The sequence below is a fragment of the Trachurus trachurus genome (genome assembly GCF_905171665.1).
Source record: "Trachurus trachurus genome assembly, chromosome: 19".
Lineage (NCBI taxonomy): Eukaryota > Metazoa > Chordata > Actinopteri > Carangiformes > Carangidae > Trachurus > Trachurus trachurus.
The window spans coordinates 5830484-5843097 of NC_139913.1; the positions used below are offsets into that span (position 1 = coordinate 5830484).

General features: G+C 41.7%; 1 protein-coding gene across 1 annotated transcript in view; it reads right to left on the reverse strand.

Annotated features, from left to right (window-relative positions):
• Positions 1 to 12614, reverse strand: part of myo1d (myosin 1D) — a 114011-nt gene that overhangs the window by 86207 nt on the left and 15190 nt on the right. Inside the window, exons 2-3 of the mRNA XM_083994551.1 lie at positions 1878 to 2086; positions 1066 to 1159 (exon numbers count right to left, since the gene is read on the reverse strand). Of these exons, the coding sequence (XP_083850677.1) occupies positions 1066 to 1159; positions 1878 to 2086 (303 nt within the window). The remainder of the gene's footprint in view (positions 1 to 1065; positions 1160 to 1877; positions 2087 to 12614) is intronic.

A 12614-nucleotide genomic window follows, 5' to 3' on the forward strand; every position in this document is an offset into this window, starting at 1 on the left:
TAAAAATAAGAGGATATGAGGAAGACAAATTGGAGCAGATATTTCAATTTGAGATGAAAGTGCTGACTTTATACTTCCTCCAATCCAATCGAATCCATTTTAATTTACCACAGTTTTAAATAAACACAAAGGTTTCCAAAGTGCTGTACAGTAAAATCAACATAATAAAAAGATAAAATACTAAAGTTAAAAAAAACACAATAAAACATAACAAACAAAACATGCTTCTTGATTATTCACTTCATCATTCAACCTTTTTTTCAAAATATAGCCTACATATATTATATGGAAATAGAGTTAAACATGTTATTTAGGTGGAAATTTATTTATTTTTCAAATCCTGGAAAACAAAGATTGCTGACACTTCAGATTTGAAACCAACATGGCCCGTTACAGATTATGTTTTTATGACTTGAGGGCTGATGGCACACACAATCTAATCTAAAAGAATGACAGCGTTTTGGGAAAAAAAAAGCAACAGAGCAAAGTGTAGTGAGTTATAAATCGCTGAGCCGTGATTTTCAATCATATCCAAACAGATATTGTGCAGTCGTATGCAGCACCATTAAAACTACAGCTTTAAATTTCACCTTAAAACCTTTTCTCATGGGTTTACCTACATGACCTACTCACATCCGACGTGACCTCTTTATTTATCTCTTCATATCTACCAGATCTATGTCAACACACTGGAATAATCCATTGTGTAATATGGTTACAGCTACACACCCACTCATTTATCAATAAACCCACTCATTTATCAAAAAAAAGCGAAGGTGTCTCTCCATATCTGAGGGTGATGTAAGAGTCTTTCACTGCTGCCAACACCGAGGCTTAAAATATGACAATGACTTACTCCTGACTGTGAGAGAGATAATAAGAGTGACCTGATATAAACACTGTCTGAACACCAGGGACTCAGTCACTAACATTTATACTGAAATACCCTGTGTTTCTGGTGCACCTCTCTACATATGGAAAACACGAGTCCATTAGTCCACAGGTGAAATCCAGGTTTAGTCACCGAACTGAACACCTTGAGTGTGTTTAACAAGAGCAGCTCACCTTTCAACTTCAGCCCTCTGATTAGGATTGGTGATAGCAGCAATGTATTGCATTATGTACTTGCTGGCTTCTGTCTTTCCTGCTCCACTTTCCCCTGCAATAAAACACACACACACACACACACACACACACACACAGACACACACACACACACAGCGGTGCAAAGAGTCATTAAATATAACAATAAATATTTTTGGCGTCTATAATTTGAGGCCAGTTTGCTTGCGTTGCAGAACTGAAGTGGTTTAAATAACTTTTTTTTTTTAGGGTATGGGTTAGCCTTTTTTTTTTTCTTGGCTTTTAAAAGATGAGATATTATTGGCTGAGACCCATAACCAAAGCCCGATTACATTTTATTTTAAAAGCCATATTGCGTATCACAATATATTTTACTGTCAGTGCCTCATTGAGACTGAAACTGTCTTTCTGTCTTGGTTTTGGACTCAGGATGTGATGTGGAGGGTTGAGAGGGGGCTCAGTTCCCCCTGTGACCACCGAGTGGTGCTTCATCCTCTGCACAGCCTCTGTCTCTGCACACAGCTTGTGACCACATGAAGTCTTGTTTTTTTACTGTTTCCAGAGAAGTGAAGGTGAATTGTTCTGATTATTTTGCATGTTGTGTCAATATTATCGTCCTTCCGAAGAACTCCCCTCGGGAGAGAAGAACATGTGAGCACAAGAGGAGAACTGGATATTACAGAGACACGCCAACCTACATGTAAACTGTTCAACAAAAGCAAAACATTCCTGAGCTTTGTGTCACAGTGGCAGTGGGAGGTTGAGGTGGGTGGAGTGGGGGCTTCCCATGATACCTGAGATGACGATGCAAGTGTCTTTGTTCCTCCTCTTCATGGCTTTGTAAGCAGCGTCGGCGATGGCGAAGAGGTGCGGCGGCCTCTCGTACAGCTCGCGGCCCTTGTACTGCTCCACGGTGTCGCGGCCGTAGATGTTCATGGCACGGTACGGGTTGACGGACACCACCACCTCGCCGATGTAGGTGTAGATCCTCCCCTTCTCAAACCTGACGACACGGAAAACAGGCATTTAAGGAATATGAAAAAAACATCATACAGGTCCGATTATGACAATTACATTCCTATAAACTGAAAAAAGCCATCAATATAATGCTTTTTAGAGGACTAAAGTTGTTTAAAGTCAAGATTTGGATGTTGTCATTCATTAATAAAATGATGATGAAGCCTGTAAACTTGAATAAGAGGTGGAGGTGGATGTAGAGCTTCTCTCACATTAGGAAAACCATGTTGATATGCAAGTGTGTGACAGTGACAAAGGGATTCATCGTGTGAATAATTGTTTTAAAAGCATTGGATTTGTCAAAATGAACATTTTATATACGTATTCACATTGATTTTATCAAACCAAATGACATTTGAACCTTTTTTTAACAAGAGTAAGACTGAAGCCCCTGGAAATGTCAAATGCTGTAATAATCACAAAAGAATAATGAATATTAAATATCTTATCCACCTACAGTAGATTTAAGTGTAATTATAAAAAGTATATTTTCTTCTAAAAACATTAAATTGAAATACTGCGTTTCTATATTTGGATTTTAATGCATTTTAGCAACATCAGGCAGGACTTATCCTAAAAACAACACTTCTTTTCTAAATAATGTGACAAATTATGTAAAAATTTGTCAAATAACATAGTGATAGTTATTTTCCTGTATATAGTCAGATATTTATGAATGATATACACCAGGCGGTTACACCACTTGACATTGGGTTGCATGACCTCATTGACCCTTATAACAAACCAAACACCAGCTGAGGCTAAAATGTAAACAGACCATAAACATTACGATGTCACTGACCATATTTCTGATCTGAGCAGGTGAGTTTGTTCACACATCGTCTCTGACACTGAGGAAGGAAGTCGCTGCTCGAGACCAACAACGTGTCCAGAGTCAAGACCTCAGCATCAGTCATGTGTGTGTGTGTGTGTGTGTGTGTGTGTGTGTGTTCTCAGTGTTTACACTTCAGATGTTTTAGACAATAGCGTGTTTCCAGCTTTAGGGAAAGGCCCTTTCCTGTTCCGACATAGCAAACGCTCAGCGGACAAAGTCTACGGGTCTACGAAGAACTGGTTTTCACAGATCCAGCTTCACCTTCACCTCCATCCATGGACTGAGACTCTGATCACCTGACGTCAGGTGTTGAACCTGAGAGAAGCTGTGAGTTCATCCCTGCAGCCTCGACGTCTTTAAATCTGGTGGAAAAGCTTGAAAGCAGCAGATTAATGCCCTTAGTGTTTTGAAACAGGATGTTCAACTTTCACATGTGGGTGTCACGTTCAGGTGGCCACATACTTCTTCTGTGACTCCTTCATCTCCCTCTCTGTGCCCTTTTTTCTCTCTCTCCTTCACAAAATCTCTCTGTCTGTCTGCCCCCAGGCCGCCCGCCTCACTTCCTTCCTCTCCCGAAAGAGGACCATGCAGGATCCCGGTTTCCCTCCGCAGAAGAATGATCTCTTTCTTCACAGCTGTTCCTCATACTGTAGGTCTATGTTAAGTATTTTGTGCTTGTGGGTTTGAATGGGATTTCCAGAACCAGTCAGTCAATCAAGAGCTCCCTCATATCTGTTTAAACACTTGCCAGATACTGAGACGTTATGAAAAAATCGCTGACTTGTCTTGCACAGATTAAGCACTGAGGAGAAGTTGTGCTGTGCAGCCCTCGGAGCTTTGATGTTGTTGTAAATGAGCACAGTCATTTGTTTGCATGAACGTCCCCGAGCATCAATCACAGCGTTAGTAGAGAAGCTGCTGACAGATGTCGTGACACTCTTCTCTTTATCAGTGTTTTCTAAGCCTTGGGTTTTTAAAGGCCACGTGAACTTCGACCTTCTTAATCCTCCGTATCTTCTCTAAACTTTGAAATGGTCTTGGTGAAGCGAGGATAAAAATAAAACTGTTTCCACTGCAAACAAACAAAACAAAAAACATTTGAATTTGTAAAGCATGCAAAAAGCTGTGTAGAAGTTTCCATCAGATTAGATCTTGTTTTCCACAGACAAAAGGTCACTTGCACTGACATAGGGTCAGTTCTCCACCAACCAACTGGACAGAAAACAACAGCACAAGGACCAGTCACTGTATATAAGAGTGTGTGTGTAACAGCACATAGTGGGATTAGATCATCGCTGTGTGATTTGCATGTACAGTGTGTGTATGTCGAGACCGCCCACAAACTGGCACAAAACGCTCACAGTGACATGTGACGTCCATCTGTCCTGGACGGAGAAGGAGCTAGAAGCAGGTGTCACATTAAAATAATGATAATTGGGGCAGAAGCTGATTGTGTAACAAATTATGAGACAGTGTGCATTTGTCATTTATACTCTTCAGGCAGCTGACAGTCTCCAGTTACAGTATTCATGTATATGGAAATCCAGTTAAATCTGTCTCCACTTCAGTTCAGTTCAGTGTATTTTCATTTCACATGCTAAAAACATGAAGAAACAAAATGTTACTCAGATCCAACAGCGTACAGGATGAATAACATAAAAAAACAATGGCCAAATAATAATAAAAAATGTAAATAACCAAAAGAATCAATGGCAAGAGACACATAACAACAATGATGCACATTTGATACATGTGCAAGTTGTAAAAAAGCTAAGAAGTGACTCATTGATTGTTAACCGAGTGCAGGCAACTTAATTGTGAGGATTTGCCCTTTTTGTTTGTTATATTATTATAAATTAAATCAGGTTCTGGATTGGAAACAAAACAAGACATTTGGTGACTTCACCTGGAGTTTCTTTAGCTCGTTCTTACATTTATTCGCCAAGTAACTAGTCAAGTAATCGAGAGAATCTGCAGATCGATAAAAAAAGACAAGTACTAGTTAGCTGCAGCCCACTGGAAATCAAAAAAGCTGCAGAGAAACAAACCATCCACTATTATTTCTACAGTGCAAGCAGCTAAGCTAACATGCTAAGGCGCCGGTGCTGCAGTAAAAGAGTCATTGTGCCCTGGCTGTGCTCGGGCAGGAGGCTGCTGTGTGCCCGCTCCATTGTTCACATGTCAATCGGAGGTCTTTGTCTGAGACGGGCCCCTCCGTCTCCCTCTGCAAGCAAGGGCCAACACAGAGAGCTGCCCACTCCACGCACATGTACAATGGCCTCTGGGGGGGGGGGTCAACAATGGTTTACATGATGGGAGGGGCTCCAGCTGATCAGATCCCAGCTGGGGGGAAGGAAGGTGTTTTACACACTGGACACTGAGTTGAGGGATTGATCAGGTATTTAATTCCCTGGATCTTGATTAAAACCAGGTTATACTACCTCTAAATGACTTCTTAATCAAATATATGACACACTGATGCATGAGGTAACAGGAGGACTTGGAGAATAAGTTCTTGCACCCTGATAAGACTCTTAACCTTGGCTTTTATCAGCGTTTGAGAAATGATTATTAATGATTAACAGAAGTGATAAATGATTGTTGACCAAGATTTACCTGTGGAAACTTAAGCCTTTATAAAAGCCAAGTTCTATTGACCTTGTGACCCTTAAAACAAAGTGGTCTGACAACGAGGCCTCCGATATCTACAGTAACGCTTAAAGGACAATTCCGGGCAAATTCAACCTGGGGCTTCGCCTAACCCTCCTAGTATTTAAGGTCTAAAAGAAGGATTCTGAAGATTTTCTGTTTAATTGCTCCTGATAAATGGGAGCGGACGGCATTTCCGCTGTTGAGGCTGTTAAAGCAGAAGTGAGTGATCCGGTCGTTTTCGCTAATGCTGCGTTCCAGGCAGGCTTTTGAAATCGTAAATTACAGCTTCAAGTCACAACTTACGACTTTGTAGCGTTCCAGGCAACCCACTCGTGTATTTCCGACCTGTTTTACCGGTGAAAGTCACTATAACGGCCACTCGTAACTTCCGACCGGTGAACTCGTACCAGATCGAACTGGTACCACTTCACGGTCGGAAAAATACGAGTTTCCTTGAACGCACCATAACAGTCCTCGTCGCTACGTCACCACATTCACGGCGTCCCTTGGCTGCACACACAGCCCTGCATGCCGTTCTCTCTCCTCATTGGATAAAAACTGTAGGATACGATAAATGTTTTCTCTTCGGCTCAGAGCAGAGCAGAGTGACTGACAGACCCGTGTTTCAGTCCAAACACTCTATGTAAGTGATTGCTGTCGGAAGATATAACTATTTAAGACTTATATTAACACAAATATATCACTCACTTCTGCTTTAACATCCCTCAAAACCGTCAGGTGGCTATTCAAACATACACCGAGGGGTTTGTTTACTTCAAGCAAGCCGACATGTTTGTAAACAGAGAGCTAATACAAAGTCTCACGAAGTCTCGCACGAACTTGCGAATTTGCACGTGAGAGTCAAGTTGATGGCTAACTATGTTTACAGGTTGTCTACAGCTCTCCCGTTTGTTTTATCGACAAAGGAATGTGAGGCACGACGTCTTCGTAGCGGTAAGAGAAAGTCTGGATATTGTTTATTCTACCTGTAAACAAGAGCGTCAACTTCACTCTTGCGCAACATTTTGTATTACACCTCCGTTTTCATTTAGACCTAATATATTAGGAAACTAGAGCCCCAGGTTGAATTTGCCCGGAATTGTCCTTTAAGCCTTTATAAAAACCCAGTTACAGATGTTACTGGTTCAAATTTGCGGACTTCACGCGTGGTCCACGCGAGACGGCACAAGACTCATGCATTTTTTTTCTTTGGCGAGACAAGAGGTTTTAATGAAAAGCCTCAATGTGCCAAAACAACCGCCAGGTGGCATCTGTGAGAACGGAGGACGACAGGCGGATGACTCAGTGATCTGTGCAGTAATCCACAGCTTAAACTCTAGGCTATTAAACTAGAACTAACTACTGTATACACTGCCTAAATCACAGAAACTATTGTAATATGATAAAGCCTGTCTTGCTTTATGACTTGATGATTATGTATCACATATCGCCGCGATTAGGAGTGGCGCTGTTCATGATACAGAATACAAGAGGATGAAAGGAGAACTAGCTGCAGACAGTAAATAATATAGTAGCCTAGTTTTTCAATGACAAAATGTAACGACGGCAGCTACAGTAGACTATAGCCCACGTCTCACTCTCTTTTTTCGGTCATCTGTCTCGTCATCTCCAAAATGTGTTTTTAAAATGAGCCAACTACAGTACTGTGCAGTAGTGCCGCAGATTTCTCACTCCGCACCTTGTTTGAGAGTGCAGCTGGATGATTTCTTGTGAATGAACGGGTCTGTGTCACTTTGGGGCTGGGCGATAAAACATAGGATAAATAACTTTCCCTCGATAGAAGACGCGGCCGATACAAAGTGACACCGTCAGCCATGCAGCCGGCCTGGACTTTTTATTTTTAATTATGAAGGATCATCTGCGCAAGGCAAAGATGATAGCATCAACAAAACACGGCGTAACACACGCGGCTGTATGGGACAGGCTTTTATTTAATTCAGAACAAACCGCTTAGCAAAAATGGAAAATATAGTCTATAATAATTAATTGATCTGTTGTTTGGCCACTGTTTGAAAATAACCCGAATTATGAGCAAATAATCTGATCCAGAACAGCAGTCATAATCAGACTTCTTCTAAATAAACCTAAACATTAAATAACTGGGTCAGGTCGGACCATGGGGTTATTTTTTCTCTTCTTCTTCACAGGAGAAGAGGAGGCTATGTGCAAAGTACCACATTAACATCTCTATTCATATAACGCCCATCGAAACAGCTGATTTACATGTCGGCCGTTAAGGCAAGGCAAGGCAAGGCAATTTTATTTGTATAGCCCGTTTTTACAAACAGTTTGTCTCAAAGGGCTTCACATGGCATCGTAGCAACATCCTCTGTCCTTAGACCCTCACATCGACTGAGGAAAAACTCCATGGAAACCCTTTTAACAGGGAAAAACAGGAGAAACCTCAGGGTGAGCAACAGAGGAGGGATCCCTCACCCAGGACGGACAGACGTGCAATAGATGTTGTTACAGACAAGAAAACAGTTTACAGTTTGTCACAGAATGTGCGGAATATGGAAATGTTAACACATGGCGATTGGCCATTCACGCGGCTTTGTTCTTGGTTTCGGCCAATCAGCTTATAAGCACATGGCTAATTATCAGCTTTCAACCAATCGCACTGTTTTAATGTGTGTGTGTGTGAAAGTTATTTTCTTTAGTTCATTTTCGTTTCTTTTGGATTTTTTTTACAACAATGTATCAATATAATATTGTTTTCGTTTCATTTCGTTATAAAAATCAATCCCTTTTCTTTGAAACAATGAGATTGAGCAGCTAAAACTCAATAAACTCAACCATGGCTTGTCTTATTGTTAATCTGAACGCACATGTATAAAGGGCAGAGTCAAGGCAGCAGATAAATCACAAAACATCAACGCGTCCGTGAGCGCAGCGCACCTCCTCTTCTCCTGTGAAGAAGAAGAGAAAAAATAACCCCATGGTCCGACCTGACCCAGTTATTTAATGTTTAGGTTTATTTAGAAGAAGTCTGATTATGACTGCTGTTCTGGATCAGATTATTTGCTCATAATTCGGGTTATTTTCAAACAGTGGCCAAACAACAGATCAATTAATTATTATAGACTATATTTTCCATTTTTGCTAAGCGGTTTGTTCTGAATTAAATAAAAGCCTGTCCCATACAGCCGCGTGTGTTACGCCGTGTTTTGTTGATGCTATCATCTTTGCCTTGCGCAGATGATCCTTCATAATTAAAAATAAAAAGTCCAGGCCGGCTGCATGGCTGACGGTGTCACTTTGTATCGGCCGCGTCTTCTATCGAGGGAAAGTTATTTATCCTATGTTTTATCGCCCAGCCCCAAAGTGACACAGACCCGTTCATTCACAAGAAATCATCCAGCTGCACTCTCAAACAAGGTGCGGAGTGAGAAATCTGCGGCACTACTGCACAGTACTGTAGTTGGCTCATTTTAAAAACACATTTTGGAGATGACGAGACAGATGACCGAAAAAAGAGAGTGAGACGTGGGCTATAGTCTACTGTAGCTGCCGTCGTTACATTTTGTCATTGAAAAACTAGGCTACTATATTATTTACTGTCTGCAGCTAGTTCTCCTTTCATCCTCTTGTATTCTGTATCATGAACAGCGCCACTCCTAATCGCGGCTATCAGGCTGTCAGCATTGTCCCCAAAACGTCTGAGCAGTATTTAGTACGGTGCTGCCACCTAGAGGAAAACAGTTGTGGTGAAAAGTCACGCGATCACGCGATCCTGCAGTGCAGGACAAACCCCGCAAATTTGAACCAGTAACATCTGTATATATAATTATGTATGTATTGACCTTGTGACCCTTTAAACAAAGTGGTCCGACAACGAGGCCTCCGGTATCTAACGCTTAAGCTCCTTCACAACACAACTTGTACCAGGTGACAGGTGGTTCTTGTTTACGGTGGGAATGATGACAAATCACAGACGCTGTTCCAAACACAGAGTACAGACAAAATAAATGCTTAGTCACTTTTCATTCTGATGCGATATCCGTATAAATGTTATTTCTGGGGCGTGTCAGTGCTGCAGCTGTGGTTTTTCATTTTTGCCGCGGCCCGATAACAAAACATCAGGCGCTGGACAAACAAACGGAAACCAGAAGAGAAGAGAGTGACTGATCCGTCTCATTTAGGAGGATTTCAACAACACACAGGGCAGGGATTACAGAACCTTATGGGTCATAACGGTCTCACAGAAATGTTATTTATAAGAGCGTGGAAATTGAATCAGATTTAAATCAGTAAATTGGGCAGTGAGTCATGTGGTGAGATAAAGCTTCAGATAGGCCCGAGTTTAGTTTATTTGCAGCAGATAAATCATCAGGTGTAACGGTCCAACTCCCTGTGCATCATCGCCCTTCACTCCTCCTCCTCCTTCTCCTCTTCATCTCTCTTTGTCCAGCTGTGAAGGGAAGTGTGTCTAAACCAGCCTGACCTGCAGCTCTGTGATCTCGCTCCAAAAAAGAAAGAAAAAAAGAAAAGCAAGGACCCCTCCCTCCCTCCCTCCAAAGAGCTGCCAGGAAATGAGACAGAGAGAGAAATGGAGGTGGAGTGAAAAAAGGGAGGAATAACACAAACTGTGCGAGGTGATTTGAGAGCGGCCTGACTCCCACCTCGGGATGTACCCGTATAAAACGTTTTAATGTGATTTGGCTGAGGCCAAACGTCAGGAGTGAAAGGCATTACTCATCCGCTGAAATATGCTACCTGTGCTCCAGTAGCTAATGTTAGCGGCACAGAGGATCATGGGACCAGGAGCTGGAGCCTGTTGCTGCTGCTGCGCCTCATTTCATGGTGAAAAAAACAAAAAAACACGTAATCTCTCTTTAATAGATAATCAAAACAAATACAGATACTAAAAGCAGGAATGTTGACATTGTTCTCTGACAAAGACAATCATAGTAATAACTGAGATAGAAATTGTCGCCATAAAAATGTCACTCTGGTATTTAGTGAAACTGGTTCAAGCACATCTCTACTTCCTCCATTTGATCTCATTCAGACACACACACACCTACACACACCCAGACACACACACACACACACACCCAGACACACACTCGGAAATAGCTGTGCACTGATGTTAAAAAGCGATTTCAAAGATTTCCTTCACACACACAAAAAAAAAAAAAAGGAGGAAACTTTTGTCTGCCCTAAAAATACCTGAGGAAACCTAATGCCACTCACACACTGGTGCACAAACCAACTGCATGTACACACAAATACACACATCCCTTCAGATGTGAATTACAGAGCAAAGCCAAGTGCAACCACTGTCTCCAATCTTGTTTGGGTGGGTCTTTTTTATGGTTAACTCTGGGAGGAGTGTGTGACCGATTTATGACATTTTCCTCCTCCACCAACAACCCCCCCCTCTCTTCCCCCCTCTCTCTCTCTACCAAACACAGAATAAAGAAGAAACGGAGAGAGAAAGGGATTAAGATGTAAATGTGACTCGAATGATGATGTGAAAGAGTGGAAATCACCTCCCCCCACCCCGGGGCTGGACATACTGATGTAATTATAACATTTGAGATAATTGTCTGTCTTTACTTAACGCTCTCATTTGTCTCAGATATGTCAATCTGAGAGTACGACAGCGAAATCCTGTATGAACTAAAATACACAATGAGTTTACATACATGTACTTATGTACTTGTTATGAAGCAGATTTCTCTAAAAAATTAGAATTTCATGGATATTTGTAAGTAGATTTGGGCTTAAAGGGATAGTTCAACATTTTGGCAAATTGGCCATAATCCCTATAGTCATAGCAGTAGGTTCGTTACCTTAAATTGTCAGTGCAAGCTATTTTTTAGAATGGCGGAGCAGAGCCACGAGCTGCTCAGAGCTACGCTACGGAGGCTAATGGGATTTCTTGGTTTCCCTCATCAAACTCATCAAATACACAATCCAACAACTCCAAAACGCTCTGGTGGACAAGTTGTGACCTGCACATTCACCACACTATGAGATAATAACAGAACCAGACAGAGTTGTTTTAGAAGCAAATGCAGAGACTGCTTGATGAAAAACTTTATCTGAAGGCAACGTGCATCAGCGGTTTTGCATGATGTTCTGTTATTATCTCATAGCGTGGTGAATGTGCAGGTCACAACTTGTCCACCAGAGCGTTTTGGAGTTGTTGGACTGTGTATTTGATGAGTTTGATGAGGGAAATCAAGAAATCCCATGAGCCTCCGTAGCGTAGCTCTGAGCAGCTTGCGGCTCTGCTCCACCGTTCTAAAAATAGCTTGCACCGACAATTAAAGGTAACAAACCTACTGCTATGATTATTAATTTGCCAAAGTGTTGAACTATCCTTTTAAATGCTTCTTTTGTTTGTGTTTTAAGTTGCTGTAATGAAGGAATCCATGTGTGTGAGTGTGTGTGTGTGTGTGTGTGTGTGTGTGTGTGTGTGTGTGTGTGTGTGTGTGTGTGTGTGTGTGTGTGTGTGTGTGTGTGTGTGTGTGTGTGTGTGTGTGTGTGTACACTGTGTCCTATATTGCTGGTATATGGTTCAGGCTGTGGCCCATATCGGCACGAGGCGAGCTGTGTGTGCCGGCACATGTTGTCATCATCGTCGTCATGTGTCTGATCTTCAGGGTCACTCCTGGAATTATGAAGCGTGGGGAGATAATCTGTGACTGTTCCACTTTTATCTCTGACTTCATTATCATCACTGCTCTTGTTTAGAGTAACAGCAGCAGCAGGACGCTCCGGGGTTTATCCCTGACGGGTGAGGGTTATCCTGTCTTTGAAAAAACGGTTTTCATATCGTTGCTGTCGTCTCTGCACAGCTGGAGTCTGTTTCAACTGCTGCTGCTCAAATTTGATGATTTAGCAGATACATTTCAGAGATTAGATGAGACAACATAATATCTACTATTAGATTTCCCGGTTTCTGCTTCTCAATCAATGTGAGAAATTGATGATTTCTTTATTATAAATAATAGTAACCTGGAAACTTGGATTATACACAACAATGAAGGAATTG